Source organism: Abrus precatorius, unplaced genomic scaffold (genome assembly GCF_003935025.1).
Source record: "Abrus precatorius isolate BTA unplaced genomic scaffold, Abrus_2018 Scaffold6, whole genome shotgun sequence".
NCBI lineage: Eukaryota > Viridiplantae > Streptophyta > Magnoliopsida > Fabales > Fabaceae > Abrus > Abrus precatorius.
Genome location: NW_020874406.1, coordinates 12,257,373 through 12,279,058, shown reverse-complemented (window position 1 = coordinate 12,279,058; position 21,686 = coordinate 12,257,373). Strand labels below are relative to the sequence as shown.

The 21,686-nt window shown below is 32.7% G+C and overlaps 1 protein-coding gene and 1 non-coding gene across 2 annotated transcripts; both read right to left on the bottom strand.

Annotated features, from left to right (window-relative positions):
• Positions 1-783: 783 nt before the first annotated feature.
• LOC113869776 lies at positions 784-5,111 on the bottom strand. The gene is made up of 3 exons (XM_027506246.1): positions 3,985-5,111; positions 1,556-2,098; positions 784-1,142 (listed from the first exon to the last, which is right to left on the bottom strand). The coding sequence occupies exons 1-3, from the start codon at positions 4,870-4,872 to the stop codon at positions 1,041-1,043; spliced, it is 1,533 nt and encodes a 510-aa protein (XP_027362047.1). The 5' UTR covers positions 4,873-5,111; the 3' UTR covers positions 784-1,040.
• A 6,719-nt stretch (positions 5,112-11,830) lies between these two features.
• On the bottom strand, positions 11,831-11,935 carry LOC113870551. Its single transcript, XR_003505573.1, has one exon. It is a non-coding gene; the product is annotated as a small nucleolar RNA R71 (small nucleolar RNA).
• Between the last annotated feature and the right edge of the window lie 9,751 nt (positions 11,936-21,686).

Below are 21,686 nucleotides of genomic sequence, written 5' to 3'. Positions count from 1 at the left end.
CAATAAAACACGTCTCATTCTGATTTCTCAGTGCCAATTTGCCCAGTATTCAGTAGTTTATATTTTCTGCTCCAGTATTATTTTAACAATATATCTTTTTTTATAGTAATATCTACAACGATTATTGTATTATCATATTGACTTTCTCTTTTGTTTTTTTTATCCTTCTCTTTTTCTATGTTACATCATATGCTTTTTTCTTATTATCTCTACTTCAACAAGTGTCAATGGATTTTATTCTTTCTATGATAAGGAAGGAGATAAAAAAAAAAAAAAAGACGTGAAAAAAGTGTGACGTAATTTATACAATGTGACAGTGGAATAAAAAAGAAAAACTATGAAAAAGTGTTGTTTGAACAATATTATTAATTATGGTTTATAAATACTTAATTAGTATCAATATTCATTTAACATTTTTAATCTCTTTTATTTTTTTTCCTTCCACGCTAGCTGTATCAGTTATCTTTATTCTATATCTTTCCATTTTGTGTTCACAAAACATTTTCCACGATATTATTCATTCGGATCTACTGACTTGTAGAAAACAAACTCTTAAACATATAAAAGATTATGCTGCTAAACCTTAACAAAAGAAAATGGGATGACTAAGTATTTCTTCCGTGCTTGTAATAGCAAAATAGTTAAGATTAGAAATAGCAAGTCGATCAGAACAATCGTTTGTGATTTATGTTCGGAGTATACAAGTTATATAAGTGGTATACTCGTAGTTAAGCACGCATCTGATTTTTTTTTTCTTTTTATGTTGAGTACGTATCTGAATTAAAAAAAATATAAATTGAACTTCTTCATTATTTCTTCTGCAACTTGTTTGAATTGAAATACAAATTTGAAACCAATAATGATAACAGTTATTAAGAACTTACAACATGTACTTTCTTTCCACAACTCACCCAAATTGAGGGCGCCCGGGCAGAATGACAAAATTTCAAGTTAACACCCAATAAATGAAGAAATATGCTCCAAGATATAGACATTAATCAGAACAAGAACCTAACAATATTAATCAGAACTTGTCACAATTAAGCTTCGCCGATCTCACCATCTTTACATACACCCACGTCTATCATCATGGTTCCTTTCTGGTTTGACTTCATCACTCTGCAACAGTTTCTCCTTGGAGCCTGCCAAACATATTAGCAATAATTTATGAATAAATTATAACAAAATATATATAAAAAATAAAATATAAAATATAAATACAACTACGTGCTGCCTGAAAAAGTTTGAGTAACATAAGTAAATCAGCTTATAACTCTATATACTACATTTTCAGCTTATTCCAATAAATTTTATTATATAATTTATGACATAAAATATTATTTAACTAAAATATAGTAAATAAACGTTTAAATAAGTTGTGTCTCCATGTACATCCCATATTTCATAAACACTAAAATAGTGTCCATATATACTTGTTTAATACTTTTTTTATAATATCATTTCACTTACTTATTCTATTTTTTCCTCACTAAGTGTTACGAAAAACTATCTTCATAATAACAATATTATTCACGTTGACGTGAGAAGAACTTACTCTATCCCATAGATGGGGGTCTGGCTTCTTAAATATCTGTACTTTGTCAAGAGTAGAAGGGTCAGCCATCTTCCAGCGGCATTCAGGATGAGGAACATAATGTCTTTCATATTCCGTCACTGTGTGTGGCATTGTAGAATTGTATTTGGCCTTTGAAAAGTAAAACACGAAAGGCTTCTGACACGGGTTTCGGCTAACTGGGCGTGTGTTGAATGCATATGCAGTGTAATCTGCTCTTCTATACCAATTCAGGAAAGTTCTGGAAGGCATTTCCATTTCCCGAGGTGTAAATATCCCACGAAATATCTGAACAGCGAAACCCCACGACACTGAAATGGTCCACCTCTTTTTTTTGTCGTAGCAGATGGATTGCTGAATGAGCGATGCTGAGTCAAGCTTCATTGGAATAGTAAGCCGTTGAAGCGCTTCTACTCTCGTCACATTGGGAAAGATTGGCTCAACCACATCAAGATGGTGCAGTGACACCAATGGAGTCACTGGATGAGCTGCAAGAAGCCCAAACAGGTTCCCATACACATCGTACTGTTTCAATAAACCAAGGGCTCGCTGTCAGTGTGAATTCTTGCAACTCAGAAAGAGATGGCATCACTGTACTGTTTTGTTCTCTAAATAAAATAAAATGTTTATAATCATTAAACAAAAAATAGGATTCAATCTTTTCACTACTGATGGAGCATTAAAATTAAATTTTAAAAATAAGTGTTAAATATTTTTTATTTTTAGGATATAATATAGTATTTTCTCCTTTATAATGAGAAACCAGACGGCCAAGTGCAGTTTTCCAATGTCTCCGTTAGCTCCTGAAGATCCAATTAATGTCTAATTAGGGGGGGGGGGGAAAACAAGAAGTCCACATCATTTATTGTCTTTAACTGCTTAACTTTGGACCTGGTAACTACTCAAAACCTAAATTGTGTAAAGTCAAAATATAATGTACCTAAAGTTGAACTATACGTGGAGCTCTTGAAACGGAATGGTAATATAAGAGTCAAATTATAGCAACCTATGTCAATAGGAAAAGAAAAAAAAGAAGAGGCACAGAGTTGTTTACCACCCACCGTCCCAAAAAGGAGCGTGTTTTGTCTGCAAGAGATTTGCAGTTTGAGACACAATATCGCTATCAAACCAATCAAGATCGGTAACGAGACTGATTTATTGGACAGTTTAACAGGTTAATAATTAAACCATAATTAATAGATAGTACATCCAAACATGCTGTAATTAGTAGCATATATGCTAGCACTTTATTACTCAGTTAAACTAAATAGTATAAAAAATAAAATAAAAAATTTCACGCGTTAAAAATAATTTATTTTTTAAAGTTTAAAAATAAATAAATAATAGAACTTCTCAAAAATAGAAAAATATAAATTATTTTTAATTTATAAAAAATTATACTTTTTTTACTGATTTTTCTCTTATAAATATTTCTCTAAAAATTTACCTAAACTTTGTTTATATATAAGTTTTTTTAAATTTTTTTTAAAAAAATTTACACTCTCAGAGGTCTTTATTGTAATTATAATTGTCAGTTCAACCAACTCAATGAAATTAAATATAATAAATGAATTTTCTGTTATCAATGAAATTATTTTTCCACAAAAGCTTTTTATTCTTAACTTTTTCTATTTTATTCTTAACTTTTAACATATGTACCTAATAAAAAATAAATAATTAACTTTAAAATGCAAGATGGAAATACCAAATTTTCTTTGAGGAGACAAAGTTCACAACTCTAAATTTTTCTGAGAAAATAAAAAGGAAAATGTATTGAAAATTATAAGACTTGAAAATCCTTATTTTATTTTACTTTTTGTCTGTAAATAAACATTATTGTCCTGTTCTCTTTATATATATAATTTCTAGAATTAGTTTTAATGTATTATCTAGCTCTTGAATATAATTAATTACGAATAAAGAACATTTATAAAATTGGTATCAATATACTATTTTGTTAAAATAAATCTGAAATCTAAATGCAAAGTTCTGAGGTAGGAGTGATTTGTGTATCAAGAAATTGATTGCGACAACAATGAATGTAAGCTGAAAAAACAGAAAGAAAGGGTTGAACGCTTAAGCCACCGACACATGTCTGGCGGGGGACAAAATACGGGAAAGCTGGCGAGTTCCAATCAGAGTAAAATGAAAAGTTCTATCTTTCCCCCCCGCAAAAGCAACATTTTTTATATAATTAATCTAATTAAATTTGAGTTATTTGTAACAACAAATGACAAAATAGAAAAGGCAAAGCTGGTCCTCTCTTCAACTCACACTAGTAAACTAAAATTGGACATACCATAACAGGAAAAACACGTTTGATTAGTATGCATAGAGCGACAGAGACACAGAAGCAGAGTGGGAGTGAAGATGAACAAATAATTAATACGAGAGAGTGAAAAGGAAGCAACCTGGTGAAAACCGATTTCCTTAGTGAGAGGAACACCGAGTTCAGCCATACAAGCTTGCATTCGATCATCGGAACCATAGAGACTCGGATACCTCTGAATACAACGATCCTGCATTTTCTGCAAAGCCTTAGCTAAAGGGTAGCTGATGGCGAACCCTCCTCCGCCGTAGGCCATTCCATAGGAGAAGAAAATATTCTGCAAGTGACTCTCCGACAAGCTCCCAATGTAATACATCTGCTTGTGATCGTACTTGTTCAAAATCCTCAGCAGATTGTCCGTCACGAAGATCGTGTCGTCGTCCCCCATCACGAACCACCGCACGTTCTTCATCCCCAAACGCAGCGTTTCAGACACGATGCGGGATATTCTAATGGCGGAGCGGTGACCTATCTTGTTTGTATAAACGAAGTTGGATGTGTCGGTGGAAACCTTCACAGCTGGCAACCCTTCCTTCGAGTTCGTCTTCACGCGATCGTCAAGCCACACCACTCCCCTCATCTCCTTCTTCTTGTACCAAATCTTTATGTAGTTCTTCCTCTGTTCCCACAGCTTCGACGACGCCGCGATTCCGAACACCACGTGACGGAGCTCCGTCTTTTGCTCACGGATTTCCTTCTTCTCCTTTCTGTTGGGGGAGGCGGTGGCAGTGACAGTGACGGTGGCATTGACGGGGAAAGAGGAAGAAGAGAGGTGGACGGAGGAGAATGGACCATGGTTGCAGGTGCTTGACGTGGAGACAAGCTTGAGAGTGTAAACCATGTAGGTGATAGAAACGAAGAGGATGAGCCACACCATAAGCTTCTGTGAGGGCGAGGGTCGTTGCTGTGCTGGAGTTCCAGAACCAGGCCCTCGACCCTGATCCCAAATTAGCTTCTCTGTTTCCTTCATTTTTTCCACTTGCGTTGTGCTTGTAACAGAGAGAGAAACACTCTTTCAATTATTTATTTTTTTTAACAGAGAACCGGATCTCCTAGGATGCTTACGGGACACACAGTACGAGGTATGGGGATGCAAGGAACGAAGTGAAGCGAAGGAAATTCAGTTATGGAATTAATCAATTAATTGAATGAGGTCTGAGACGAGAAAGAGCGGAGTGTGAGAGAGCATGCATAGGTGCCAGGTTGCACACTCTCTCGACTATAGCAATATAATAATATAGAGAGGCATTTGGGTATGACCACTAGGGTGTGTGGTATGTATGCAATTTGATGGATACTCGTTATCGGAGTTAGAGAAACGTATGAATTTCTAATCTAGTGGTCTCACACTTTCGTGGGGTTTCGTTACAGGCTATATATGACAATTAACAATTCTTCCCTTTATTTTTTACTCTTTCTGGGTTCACAACTACTTTCCACATTCACTCTCTGTCATCTATACCTGGCAATAGTAAGTCCCGTTTGGGTTTTTCTTTCGTTTATCTTGTCGATAATGATCCAATGTAATACATAGCAAAATTGTAATACGATTTCTTATTGTTAGCTTTTATTAATATGTACAAGAATATCTTAATATTTTTTCTTATATAGAAATTCACCATTTCATATGATTCTTTATGTCTTTTAGTAATTAAAACGTAACATTCACAATAGTGATCGAGCTTAGCCCTTGTCCCTCTAAAACTTTTATTTCAGACGACACTTCCTTTTTCTTTGGCAATTTTCTTTTTCCTTCTTATCCCACAAAAGAAGTCAATGCCTTTTGAGGAAAAATATAAAACAATCGAGTCAATTTCTGTGACTTGTCGAGCAACTATTAGTGCACATACAAAACGGTCTTGCCAGTGGGAGAGAATTTAAGCTGATTTCGTTCAACACAAGATGCTAACCATGTAGCTATCGCTAAATAATTAACACAATTATTTATTTGGTCAACAGGTGTAGCTGTCAACGGATTTTATTTTTACACAATTTTTTACAATATTTTGTTGTTTACATGAATAACATCGTGCTTATGTTCGAATTTTTATTTTTACTCCTCATGCTGTAAAATTTTCTCTTATATACATGCAACTATGAATTGTTGTTTTCATAATAGAAAATTACTTTTATGCATTATATTTTAGAGAAAAATATATCTTTTTCTTTAATCTTTGTACGACACTATAAAGCAACAATTACTTAAGAACTGAGAGAGTACTAATTCTTTTTGTAATTATTTAAGGAACATGCATGAGAAGGAAGATACAGATGAGTTTAATCCTTAAAAAGTTAAAAGTTAACATTTCGCATTCATTAAATATTAATAAATTAAATTCAAATATTCCATAAACAGCTCTTTGCTGAGGTTGTACCAAAATCACCTGCATTCATTACATATTAATAAATTAAATTCCAACTTTGCGAGGGCTAGTTGTGGGCCGTCGTAGGTTTAGGCACTCTTTATCTTTTGGTCTATAGGTTTAGGCTTTCTTGCTTTCCTCATAAAAGAAACACAGGCCTACATTTTTTTTTTCTAATGTGGGCCTGATTTGAAATCGGAGTAACGAAGCTAAATATGAAAAGCTTTACAATATCATAATTTATAGCATTCGTTTTTCCTGGATGGCCACACCAAAATTTTATAAATTGTTGGAAAATTATCATGATTTTTCTTTCTTATGCATTGATAATCGTAGACAATTACCCTTGATGCAACAACTAATAAAGCATAATTACATGGCATAGGTCGAAATTGACAAAACTTCCTCTTAACACCCTAAGACTAAGTTTACATTCAAAACTGAACATAGCTAATAGCTAACAGATGATGAGGGGAGAAAGCAATTAAAACAGAGAACGATGGCTACGTAAAAGGAAATACAAATTAAAAAAGGAACATGAACAACTAGATGAAGCAGTACAGTATAGAATCCTGCTTCATGCAACTAGTTTTTCCTTGGAGAATTCAAGCCCGATGAAGAGGCTCTGGAAATTACAGAGACAATGGAATGAAAAGCATTGGCAGCTATCTTGGATTTTATCTGCCCTCTTTTTGGAAGCGGCTTTTGGCTTCTAAACCTGTTCCTTTTGGCAAATTCTGCAGCTGAGACATGACCAACTCTGCTGTTCATTCTCTTATATGCCACTTGAAACAAACTGATATGTTTTGAATTGAATGTAGATAATGTATCAAGGTTTTTGGTGAACATGTAGAGTACCTAGGTGTTTATATAGAACCTTGAATAGGGCTATTGGAAACTTATAATATCTTCTTGGTAAGGCTTGTGATTGAAGATTTAATATTGGAAGAGGAGGGTGAAACAGTTGTGTCTCAGTGGTGGGGGTTAGGAAGCATGCCAGCTAATTTGTGTCACTCTATAAGATTCCTTTCTGCTCAGCGCAGGACAAGTCCATCATAGGCGTATATAGCTAGCTTCAGATATAGATTGTTTTCAGCCTCCGCCAGTAATGTGAACACGTGCGGGCGTATATGTATGGTACGGTATCTTGAGGTTGTCTTTAGTCACTTGTTTTATCTTGATCGGATACGTTTGTTAGTATTTGAAATGGGATTGAGGGAGCAAGGAGCATTGTTTAGTGGTTGTCCTCATTTTCAGTGTAAATTAGAAGGGTAGCTAGCTGGCTACGTATATATTACTACTTACTAGAAAGAAAATATTAATAGGCCGATACTCTTGTATTATTTATATACATATGAACGATGCGGCGTCACATGGTCATGACAATTGTTTCGCTGATATTGAACAAGACCACCGTGCACAATCTTCTTAGAAAAGGTTATCTTAATTCGTCCCAGTTTCTGTTTCAGTTTGATATGTGTTGAATTACCCTTTTATGTCGTGGTTGTCTAGGTGGTGTTTGCCTGACCCAATTGTATATTATGTGGAAGATTCAGGACTGCCTTCTGTTGGGCTAGACACAAGGACATGGACAGATGGAACTTGCCTATGTTCTCTGTTTTGTTGTGTGGGAACATATTTCAGAACGTAATTGCCACTATTTACGCAATGAATGAGGTAGATAAATTATTCTATGACTGTGTGCAGGTCGCATCCGAGGAAATATCCAACAACCTGCTTCCATTTATAAATTAAAATTGTGTGTGAGAATAAGAAGCTACAAATTCATAGCTCAATAACTTTCTGTATGTCCCTCCTTTCTCCGCACCAAGAACCACCTCACCCCAATGGGTATATTCTACCACCGTTCTTGCAGTTCTTCATTTAATATCACGATATCTATGGCACAATTAACTGCTACTTGTCTATGCATTGCTGGGTCATTTTTGCCTTTGGTGAACAACTATAATTATTCCTAAAATAGAAGGGGCTAGACTGTACAAATCATCCCGTTAGTGGCAGAAAATTGTTCGCTTCTACGGTCTCTCTTTGGAATATGGGTTTCAAATACTAAAAAAATATTTTGATTAAGCGAAATTGAAAACAAAGATTGTAATTGGCTAAAGAATGAAAAGGTAAACTGTTATAAATAAATATAAAAAATATTATAAATAAATGTAAAAAATTAAAATTGAAAAGGAAATAACTTGTAAATAAAAATAAAAAATAAAAAAGTAAAGATAAAGATAAGTTATAACATATTTTATTGATTGTTTGTTCATAGAGCTCTCCAAAATATGTAGAAATGCATATTATATAATATGTATACAACAATTATTTAGTCTAAGAAGTTGTTACCTACGCTTTTAATCCCCCACCTTACGCACATAGAATGCTAAGTTATTTAGTTAGCACTTTTTAGCACAAGTAACTATTGATAACTTCTTCTAAGAATTATGTTTTTTTAAAAGATGTTTTAGAACTTTTAGTTTATGAATAGTTTGTTTTAATTTATTTGATTTCTCCTTTTACATTATTAGGTTTAAATTCTTGCATGATTATATTTACATTTAACATTGCATTTTAGTTATGTTTTCTTTTGATTTTGTAATTTCTTAGAAGAATTAAAGAAATTGAATATGGACTCCAACACTTAAGTTATGCTACAACGTGGGTACTCAAATCTAATATATGTAGATTGAGTCTCTATACTAATTCTAATAGTCCATAATTGTCACAAACTTAGAAAAACATGTTAACAGCTAGAATAGAGAGGAATACAAAATTTAGAGCAAGAAATAGATAGAAAACTTAGAACTTGAGAGAGACCTCTTTTGGAATTGTTCTTCAACTCTTTGTATATTTTTTTTTATTATGGGTTCGTCTTATTTCAGTTCTGTCCAATGTAAGTTATTTTTTATGGTTTATAACTAATTATTTGTTAAGGATGATTTACGACGACTATGTGTTTGATATTATGTTAATGTGAATGAATTTATATATTGTTCTCATTTAATAGTAAGCATTGTATTTGAACTTATTTTTCTTGAACTGTTTAATCACTAATTTAGGATTATAAGAATTTTTATATATTTGAGAAAAGGAATAATAGTCATGCCTATTGATGAATCTACATTTTACTAAATTTTTATGCATCATTTATTACTTTTTTATAGAAAAGAATAGACTTAAATAGTGTAAATAAGATGAATATTTCAATTAGGCTAAATAATATAGGTTTTTTAGTTTTTGGTTAATTTACATTAATTTAGATAGTTTATTTTACATGTTTTGATCATTTGAATAATGTGGCAGGATTCCCCAAGCTTATTTTGAAAAATTATTGGATTTTGAGGAATTTGAGGTGAAAGTAACTGCTTTCAAGATTGATAGTGACCATTATAGCAAGCTACTTCCAGTAAATGGACCACAGTGTTCACTTTCAAAGCTAAAAGTGACGACTACAGCAGCCTAGAATCCACTAAGCCTACGCGTGGCTACTATGAGCTTGCATAATTGAAGTTGCTGCACGTAACTACTATTAAAGTTCATAGTGACAACTCCAGAGAGCCCAAAATGTACCAGTGCTACGCGTGTCACTATCAAAGTTGACAGTGGACACTATAGAAAGGCAAAAACCAACTGATGCTGCGCGTGTTTACTATGAAAGAATGAAAGTAATCACTTTGGAGGGCGCCAACCTTAATATAAATAGATTTTTGCCAAATTAGGGTAGGAGGCTCTTACACTTTTCGTACCTTTTCTCTTCTTTACTAAATTAGGACATTTTCCAGAGTTTAGGGCAACCTTGGATGACAACCAAGAGTCCAACCTAGGGTTTGGTTTCTCATTTCTCTTACTTTTGCATTAATGCCAATGAGTTTTCTGCATTTTCAAACTATGTTTTTGACCCCCATTTTTATGGAGGGCTAAATTTTTGTTTAATCCTTAGTGAGTTCACATAGATTCTTGAGTTCCTTGATTTTAATGATAATATAACTCCTTTTTTTCATGAATTACTTCTTTCTTGCCTCTTGAATTGAATTAATGGTGAATAAGGGGGACATTGCTTAATTAATCCTAATTCGTTTTAAGGAGATTCTAAACTAGGGATTGCTTAATCCTAGGTTTAATTCTAAGGTTGCGTAATCTTGGGATGAGGGATTAGAGCCTAACAAATTGCGTAATTTCGTTAGGACCATAAGGTTGATTTTCGCTTGTTAAATTAAGTTCATTCATGGGAGAGAGGATGAGTGTTAAATCTTGAGTGGAATGAGGATAGAATCTACGTGAATAAACTAAGGATTGTTGCTTTCTATTGTTTGAATTAATTAAACTTGTTTTCTTGCTGCTCCTTATATTGATTTGAAACCACAAAACCTCCCATTTTAATTGCTTGTTCAATTAATGCCTTCAACATATTTAATGAAGATTAAGAGTCAATGTTCCTTCAACATATTTAATGAAGATTAATAGTCAATGTTCACGGGAGATAATCTAGGGTAACCCTAGTACTACATTAATTTGTTTAAATTTTGATGAGGATTTATGACAAATCTTTTAAACAGAACAAGAAACCGCTCATCAAATTGGCGCCGTTGCTAGGGAACATTGGTGTTGATTTTTCATAAACATGTTATTTGCTCTGTTTTCATTTTCATTTTCTGCATGTTTAGTGAATTCTCTTTGAACTTTTGCATTGTGAATACTTTAGTATAGTTGTAGTTTCATAGGTAAGTAGAGATATCTTGTATTTAGATACAATTGTTTTCTGCATTTTATGAATTCTGATTTCTGCACTTTAGTTTGCTGCACTGCATTCTTGTTCGCTGCACAATTGCCCTGTTTCTGCTGCATAATTTTGTAGGACTTAATCAATAGGACTGCACACTTGTTATTGCGTCTTCACTGCACATTGTGTTTAATTTTTCCTGCATAATAGTTTCCTACATAATCTGCACTTTAGTTACCTCATTCATTCAATTTTTTTTCAATTTCCATAGCTAATTCCTAATGAATGACCATATCAAATCCGAGAGATTTATATCCTCTGAATATTGAAATTGATAGGACATTCCTTAGGAATCTTAGGAACCTTAGGACAAATAGACAAAACTCTGCACATACTGAGGAACCATCTTCTCCATCTTCTATATATTCTTCTCTGCATTCTTTAAATTCTGAATATTTAGAAATGGCAGAAAATGACCTGACACTTAAGGAGCTTGCCGCATCGGATGTGACTTACCAGACTTTGTGTATCTAATACCCAGATGTGGATGCCTCTTTTGTTCTTAAAACTGGCCTAATCTATCTTTTGCCTAAATTTCATGGTCTTGCAGGTGAAAATCCACATAAACACCTTGAGGAATTCCATATTGTTTGCTCTACAATGAGACCACAAGGTGTGCCTAAAAAGCATATGAAATTGAAGGCTTTTTCGTTCTCTCTTATGAATTTGGCTAAAGATTGGTTGTATTATCTTCCACCTGGCTCTATTACAAGTTGGGACACCCTTAAGAGATTGTTCTTGAAAAAAATTTTCCCCGCCTCAAGGGCTGCCTTAATAAGAAAGGAAAAATGTGGTATTAGGCAGCTGGAGAGGGAAAGTTTGTATGAATATTGAGAGCGTTTCAAGAGACTATGTGCTAGCTGCCCCCATCATCAGATAAGTGACCAGCTGCTAATTCAATACTTTTATGAGGGGTTACACCCAATGGATAGGAGCATGATCGACGCAGCTAGCGGGGGAGCCCTAGTTGATAAGACTCCCGCAGCTGCTAGAAACCTCATTAAGAATATGACAGCTAACTCTCAACAATTTGCTATAAGGCAAAATTCCATCATGTCCAAGAGTGTTAATGAAATTCAAACTTCAGATTCACACAAGCTCGAGCATAAGCTAGATGAGTTGGCTTCTATGATAAAACAGTTGGCATCCATTCAAAAGAATTCTGCTGCATATACACCTCTGCCTCCATCTATTCGAGCCATGCTTTGTGGGATCTGTTGATCTATGAATCACTACAGTGGTAGTTGCCCCACATTGCAAAAAACTGAATCTTCGGAAGGCAATCCTCAAGCTTATGCTGCTAATATTTTTGCTAATAATTTCTTTTTCAGCAGCCGCAACAACAACAAAGCTGAAATTTATCTTCTAATAGATATAATCCCGGTTGGAGGAACCATCCTAACTTAAGGTGGGGAGGAAATGCACAGCATCAAAGCTCTAGCCAACCAACCAACAACTATTTCCAACCGCATCAAGCTGGATAAAACAAGCCATATCCAGCCCAGCAACATCACCATCCATCATTTTCATCTCAGCAGCACCATCAAACATCCTCTTCACTAGCTCCTGCACCTCAAAAGAGTGAGTCATCCTTGGAAGACCTTATGAAGTAACTCACTATGAGTAATATCAATTTCCAGCAACAGAGTTAGGCCTTCCAGTAACAGACTCAAGCAAGTATCAAGACCTTGGAGAATCAAATGGGTCAACTTGCTTCATCCCTGAATCAACTTCAATCTCAAGGTTCAGGCAATCTCCCTGCACAAACTGTAACAAACCCAAAGAATGTGAGTGCCATTACCTTGAGATCTGGTAAGGTGATGCAAGAGTCGGAGATGCCTAAGGAGAAGAATCCTAGTTGCACTCTAGCTGCAAAAAATGAAGGAGGAGAGATTAAGAGCCAAGAGCAGCTTGTACCTACGCCCACACCATGTCAACCAGGAGTGGTAGACAAAGAAGAGAGGTTCATTCCTATTCCTTTCCCTCAAAGAACGGCACAACAGATTTACTATGCTCCCACCTTCTCAGCCCCTTATCTTAGAGCAGCTGTTCAGAATGATCTTCCACCTTTCACACCTACAATAGAAGAAAGGGAGGAATAAGAAGATAGCAGCTTAAAGGGGGAGCAAGTACCAAACCCAGTTGCAGCAGTAGAGGAGAAGGATGATGAAAACACAAACACTGACTCAGCCGATGATAACCTCTCGTCCATTTCTATTTATGTTATTTATTTACCATTCCATTTCATTGTACATATTTTTTCTACTAATTTCCTTGTAATTAGTATACTTTTTCATTTATTTTCTCTGCTTTTAATTTTCCTTTATTGCTTCTACTCTGAACAGCAAGTTAACTCTTTTATGTAATTTTGCATCTATCCTCTAGAACTTGCCCTGTTTCTTAGTTAAATATGCATTATGCAATTTTTATCTAGATGATTAAGGCCTCCTTTACACACACTCACTCACCATTGCCCACCCTTGCACCTTATTGTATTACATTCCCTTCTTTTACCAAACTTAGTCTGCCAAAATATTTTTTTTCTCCCATCAAGAACGTATTTCTTTTGAGTAACATCAAGAGTGAATGCAAATACTAAGTTTGGGGTGTTAATTTTGACTGTAGTTGCTTGAAGACAAGCAACCTCTCAAGTTTGGGGTGGTGGACATCATAAAAAAATTTTGCTTAAATTTGAAGAAAAAGAGTGGTTGTCAAAGTCCAAGAAATCATAAAAGAAAGAATGAAAAAGGAAAGAAAATAAAATGAAGCAAGGTCCAAGAGATTGAAGAGATCTTCACACAATGAAAAATGATGGAAAACAAGGTGAAAGAATGCTTGAACCTCTTAGGCTACCTCATTGGATGCATTTCATTCTAATTGATTGTATTCACTCACTCAAAAAGATTCCTTTATCTTGAAAACCCACTTGAGCTTTTGACCCTCCTTGATCAAATTGCACCTTACCTATCCCTATTTGTGACCAACCAAGTCCTTTTGATAGGTAAATCATTGTATTAAGGCAAAGGAGATTAAGAATATAGGCAAGCATATGGTAGAGTAGAGCAATTTGCATGTATTGAGGGAAAATACCTAACCTGAAACACACTGACTAGTGAAGAGTGAAATACCTAACCTGAAACACACTGACTAGTGAAGTGTGAAGTATAATAAACCTTATTGAATTTTTGTTTCGCTTGTATGGGACTTTGCATAAAATTAATTGATATGAGTGTGCTTTCTTGGTTGAATGACTCCATGATTTTGAAATGGAGGAAGTGTATATTAGAGTTGAAAGATTGGAACAGAAAAATTTTGAAATTTTTTTTTTTGGATAAGGCCAACCTTTGTTACTTAAGTCCTTGAATTTTGGTTTGCTTGAGGACAAGCAAAAGTTTAAGTTTGGGATTGTGATGAATCCATATTTTACTAAATTTGTATACATCATTTATTACTTTTTTATAGAAAAGAATAGACTTAGACAGTGTAAATAAGATGAATATTTCAATTAGGCTAAATAATATAGATTTCTTAGTTTTTGGTTAATTTACATTAATTTAGATAGTTTATTTTACATGTTTTGATCATTTGAATAATGTGGCAGGAATCTCCAAGCTTATTTTGAAGAATTATTAGATTTTGAGGAATTTGAGGTGAAAGTAACTACTTTCAAAGCTAAAAGTGACAATTACAGCAGCCCAGAATCCACTAAGCCTACACGTGGCTACTATGAAAGTTCACAGTAGTCACTCCAGAGTGTGCATAATTGAAAGTGCTGCGTGTAGCTACTATTAAAGTTCATAGTGACAACTCCAGAGAGTCCAAAATGTACCAGTGCTACGCGTGTCTACTTTGAAAGAATGAAAGTAATCACTTTGAAGGGCGTCAGTCTTAGTATAAATAGATTTTTGCCAAATTAGGGTAAGAGGCTTTTACACTTTTCGTACTTTTTCTCTTCTTTACTAAATTAGGACATTTTCTAGAGCTTAGGGCAACCTTGGGTGACAGCCAAGGGTTCAATCTAGGGTTTGGTTTCTCATTTCTCTTACTTTTACATTAATGGCAATGAGTTTTCTGCATTTCTAAACTGTGTTTTTGACTCCCATTTCCATGGAGGGCTAAATTTTTGTGTAATCCTTAGTGAGTTCACATGGATTCTTGAATTTCTTGATTTTAATGATAATATAACTCCTTTCTTTTCATGAATTACTTCTTCCTTGCCTCTTGAATTGAATTAATGGTGAATAAAGGGGACATTACTTAATTAACCCTAATTCATTTTAAGGAGATTCTAAACTAGGGATTGCTTAATCCTAGGTTTAATTCTAAGGTTGCGTAATCTTGAGATGAGGGATTAGAGCCTAACAAATTGCGTAATCTCGTTGGGACCATAAGGTTGATTTTCGCTTGTTAAATTAACCTAATTCATGGGAGAGAGGATGAGTGTTAAATATTGAGTGGAATGAGGATAGAATCTATGTGGATGAACTAAGGATTGCTGCTTGCTATTGTTTGAATTAATTAAACTTGTTTTCTTGCTACTCCTTATATTGATTTGAAACCACAAAACTCCTCATTTTAATTGCTTGTTCAATTAATGCCTTCAACATGTTTAATGAAGATTAATAGCCAATGTTCACGGGAGACAATCTAGGGTAACCCTAGTACTACATTAATTTGTTTAAATTTTGATGAGAATTTGCGACAAATCTTTTAAACACAACAAGAAACTGCTCATCACCTATGAATGTAATGTTATGAGTTGAATGACTCATAGGAATAGGCAAACGTGATTCAAGTAGTTTTGAAGGGTTTGAGAGTTTCTTATAGACTTGAGTATGTTAGAAGATTAGGTACTTGATTTTCCTTGAATGACATTAAATGATCTTGAAAAATACTATAATGACATGATGACTCTACCATTGCTTAATTGAATTTGGATAAGGCATATTGATGTTTATGTTGTATTTTGTTAACACATAATTGAAGCAAATCACCCTATCATCTAATTCCATCGAATCTTATATTGCTTTTACATTGTTCAATATTTTAGCCTTTATTCCTTTTAATATCATTTCATTTCAAATGCCCAACTTGTTATCTAATTAATTATAATCAGTACTTGAATTATCCATGTATGTATGATAATCTCTTATTTTATTTTATTACTTAATGACTTAGTATACTTGTTAGTATTACTCTCCTTTGAAAGCGACCAAGTAATCATCGATTACTAACTTTTCTTGTCAACAACTGAAATTGATCCAAGTATGTTAGATGAGTGTGAGATACGAATGCCCATTGTGTTATCTGAGACATCCTATTCCCAATAGTTCAATCTCCATTGATACTTCTTAGGAAAATATCAAATTTTTTTTATAACATATATAAGAGTCAATTATGTCTAAAGCATCAACTAACTCTTTTACACAAAGCACTAATATCATATAATGGCATAATATTATAGTGCTCAATATGTTACAAACCTTGTAAGTTTCTTCTTGTCATTCAATTAATTAAATTATAAAAGAACCGAAGGTCTACATAATGACCCTTAAAAACAAATCACTAAACATGTAACTAGTTGCAACAATCTTAAGCTACCCTTTAGTTAGCTCATCTCCTACTCCTTTGGTCCATTTAGAGGAAGGTCATCCTGTATCCATAACATTGTCAAAAGATAAAAAAACAAAGAAGATGAGTGAGTATAAATATTCATAAACAATAATACAAGACAATACATATACTTAAATGAACAAAACATCATTTAAGCATCAACAATATCAAGTGTCCTCATACTTGTGCTTAAATGAACAAAACAATATTCAAGCATCAAGTCACAATCATTCAATGTCTTTTATTTGTGAATTCTCCATAGAGTAGTTAATTAATTATCCAATATTTTATTTTCAGGTTGAGATTGAGAGTTCCGTGTCTGCAATTCGGCTAATGTCATAGGTACATCTTCTCCTTTTACCAGAAACAGAACATAAGTGTACAATTCTCATTTTATGATCACTACTAGCACCCACACTCAAACCAATCTTAGTATGCTCTAGTGTCTGTCAAGATAGGCTAACAAAGTTTCTACTGCCTACAACACAAGTTAGCTAGACTTGGTCCCCTATAAGTCTTGGACGCTCTCCTATCCCCTATGGTAAAACCAACACTATTTGCTCCTCGTCTGTACCATGACATATTCAACCTCTTTCATAATCATAAACACAAATAATACCTTAGCCATTAGTTGTCTAACAGGTACATTATAACATCTCTATATCAAGAAACAATCAATTATATGGACATGGCTAACAATCAAAATTTTTTAGATTTCATGAACTAACTTGTAAAATTCATAACTAATTTGATGCAAGTCTAAACATCATGAAATTACCAAGGTTTTCTTCCTTTAAATGTCTACTGTAATATAAAATTATAGTCAAAATACAAAAGCTTCAAAAGAATTAATCAAGTCTCAGTTTACCTCTGCTATTCTCAGATTATTTCACTAAACAACCAGCATATTGTAAATTTTGTAATAAATTCAATTATCATCCAAAACACATGAGACCATTGAGATTATTCTCTTTAACATGTCTATTTCTATATAAAAATACTTTAATTTCTAGACATCAATTCATGCTTTAATTTCTCAGTACATGTCACAAAATGGCACAATTCAACAACAACATATTGGAAAAATCATAAACCATTCAATTCATCACCAAAACTCATGAAATCAGAGGCATTATTTCACTTTGGTTATCTAGTTTCATAGAAAAATATAATTAAAAATTTATAACTTCTAGATTCCAGAATAAGTCATAAACATTCTCTGTCACTCTAAATAACATATTTCTCAGAATTAGTTAAATAGAAAAGTCATAACTACTTTATTTTAAGTCTAAAATTCATCAAACCAGTGAGGATATTTCCCTTATAGTCTCTATTTTCATAAAAAAAATAAGAAGAATAACACAACTTATATATTTTAAAACGAAAATAAATTTCTCAGTAGCATGCACAAAACGTTACTCATACAAATAACATATTGAGAAAATCACAAGTATTTTATTTGAATTTCAATTTCTACAAACTCAGCGAGAATATTTTTCTTATGAAGTGTAATTTTTTAAAAAAATATAAATAAAATAATATTATGCATGGAATTTAAGAAGAAGAGAATTTATAGTGAGCTATTCTCCGAAAATCATTCACACACATTATAATATTCAAAATTTCATATCTATTTTGTTTCAAATTCAAATAAAATGAAACTAGTGAGAAAAGTTCCATTAATAACTCTATTTCTATACAAAAATAGAGATAAAATAACGCTACACAAAGATATTAAAACAAAATTGAATCAAGGCACACTGCTCTAAGAATACTATTTTCATGTAACAGAAACTTAGAAAAATCATGACTAATTCAATTTAAATCCAAATAAAGTAAAACTAGAGGGAAAAGTTTCAAAATCTAATTATCCACATGAATAAAATACTAACAAAAATTTTTGCGAAGATTTTCTCATATGTTACATTATTTGTAGTTTAGTCATTTTACTTTATGTTAATTGTAAAAAGGTCCTTTTCTCAATTTTTTACTAATTCTTAGATAGTTTAGAACATTTCTAATGAGTTTATGGGTCTTGAATCATGTCTCTACAAGTTCTAAAATATTCTCTTGGTTCTACCACACATGTGGTCAAGTGTCTTGCACTTTTAAGGTATATTTTGGCCTAAAATTATAGTCCATCATCATGTAAAGGTTCAATCTTTCAAATTTATTCTTAGATCTTTGTTTTCATCATATTTCTCATATAGTCCAGGGGTTCCAAATATGTTCAAGGTTTCATAGGTCCTCCTCATAGTCAATTTCCAATTCTAGTCCATTTCTTATTAAAGTTTCATATGAAAATCTTCAATAATGTCCCAAAAATGCTTTTTAACTCCAATATAATCTAAACAAAAGAAAAAAAATCATATATCTTAATTATCCTCAAATCAAATCACACAACATAGATCAAAGAAAAATTTCAAAATATACACTTAGAAATAAATTTTACAGAAAATCCATATTTCCATGATAGAAAATATACAATTTCGTAAAAAATTCCTAAAGTCCATTTAATCAATTTCAAAGCATAAATCTATATGAATATATCATGGATTCATGAAAATAACACATAGCAAACAAATTTATTAATGAATTCCATTAAAGTATTGTTTTACAGTTAATTTCAATTTTTCTGCAAAATTTCCTGTTTTTGCTATTTTAATGATTTTCTTGTGAATTCTTTTTCCAATCAATTTTTCTTTCATATGTATACTAAGGCCACGAAATTTTCATCATATAAAAAAGGTTAAAGGCTTCCTTTTGACTCAAAATTTATTTAGCAAAGTATTCCCTTAATTTATGAAATAATACTCCCCCTTTACTTAATTTTTGGTTGATCTTAGCTTGATCTTTGGAAAGTCCTCTTTCTCTCCTTCTCTTACTATTTTCCTCATCTTGAAAGTGATCTTTTACCTCCTTTGGTCTCCTTTTCCACGTAATCAAGGATTCCATCAAGAAAGTTGGTTGCTTGTGGATTTTGTGGGGTTTATTGTCTACTTTAGTACTTTTATGGTAAGTTGATGGATGATTCAACTTGGTGGAGTTCAAGAGATGAGTGTGAGACTGATTGTAGAAGTGTTTGGGGGTTACTAAAAGTTGTTAAGCGTGGAAACTCTACCTCCATTGCATGGTTGCTCCATTCTTATGTGAAATGGCACTTTACTTTGAATGGGTTTCTAAAATTTTGTCTTGGCTGAATTGTTGTGGGTGGCTTGTGACTAAATAGAGGAGTCTTAGGCAAGTATTTTTGCTTCACAAGGTGGCCTCCTTATAGTTTCCCACCTACGTTCAAATTGCTCCAAAAGTTTCAAAGCATAGTTAGCAATTTTCCAAGTCATGATGTCATGTTTTATGACTTTATACTTGTCCAATTTGATTCTAATTCTTTAGTTTGATAAGTCTAGTTTCTTTCCACTTAATTCCTCCAATTATTAGTTTCTTTAGAAAGGGTTTGATCATAATTTAATGAGAAAATTTGGCAAGGGATAATAATGTATTGACTTGAGTCAATATTCCTTCATCATTTCTTGAAAGTTTAGATGACTCAAGCTCTTTTCTTATTGGCTCTTTCTCTCTAGCTTCTTTCATGCTTCATCTACTGGTTAATTGGCTTATCTTTCAAGCCAAGAAAATGTGAAAATTGAATTGGGTTGGGTAGGTTACAAATTTTGCAAGTTTTTGACACAAAATAGGCCATTTTTCACATCATATGTGGACTATTTTTGAGAAAGTTGGTTTGAATTTTGTTCAAACCCTATTTGGTTTAATAACTTACCATGAAAATTTTAGAATTTATCTCATTCATTTGTTTGTCCAAAATAGACCTCCATTCTAAGTGTTTTTAGGAGTAGTTTGATTATTTTGGTCAAATTTTATAATTTTATTTATTTTTTATTTTTGGATCTTTCTAAACCTCTTATAAATTATATAAAACTATTTTAGATAATCTAAAATTGTTAAAAAAATATACATATTTATTTTCTTTTTATATTACTCAATTCTTTACTGATCAGACTCATTTTAGTAAAATTTGTTAAAGAAAATTTTAGTTCTAAAATCTCTATGTTCTACTTATATTTTATTCAATGAAGTTGATATAATTCAAATAAAAAAAATTTAGAGTATTACATTATCTAGTATGTTATTCTAGCAAACATAGTTAGAAACCCACTATTCATCTAATCATTGAGTGGTCTGAAGATTCAACGACTAAAATTCTAAAATAAATCCATATTAATTCTCCATATTTTTAGTGTGCTCAAGCCTCTAGAGTAGATAAACTTAAAATAAATCTAAAAAGAACTCGAAAACCTCTTATCCCTAAAAAGTAGAGACTATTATCATCCAATCTTATGTGAATTTAAAATTTGCATTTATTATAAGAAGATAATTAACAACCATGTTTTTAATTCCCAAACAGTCGACTATTATATTTGAACTAATATTTAAAATTCTAAAATGCTACGTGATTTAGTCATTGAGTGTAAGTTCTCTTCTTTCACTTAACAGTAGCTAAAACTAATATCTAAAATTCTAAAATCCCACGTGATTTAGTCATTGAGTATAAGTTCTCTTCTTTCATTCATTTAACAGTAGCTAAATTAGCTATTCTGCTTTAACTAGGGCTTAATTTGCCACAAACTATTGTTAATCGAACTTATTTCATCATCAATCTTCAATCTAACATCTAAATTTTGGTGTTTACGTATCATAATTGAGATTTATCACAAAGTGACTTGTATATATTTTATCAAACAAGTGTTTAACTAACAAAAATAAAAATGGGTTTAATGAAAATAAGATGTGAGTTGATGAAAGGATTTTCGTCACTTCAATTCGTGCAATAAATTGGTATGGTAGGACCTTTTTTTTATTCCTTTTTATCGGACTACTCCTACATGTCTATCTTTTTCATGTTCCATCCTTTCTTTTGTTTAAGTGTTACACTTCTATAAAAAGAATTATATTTTTTATACAATAAATATATTTTTCAATAATGTTTGTGATTTGATT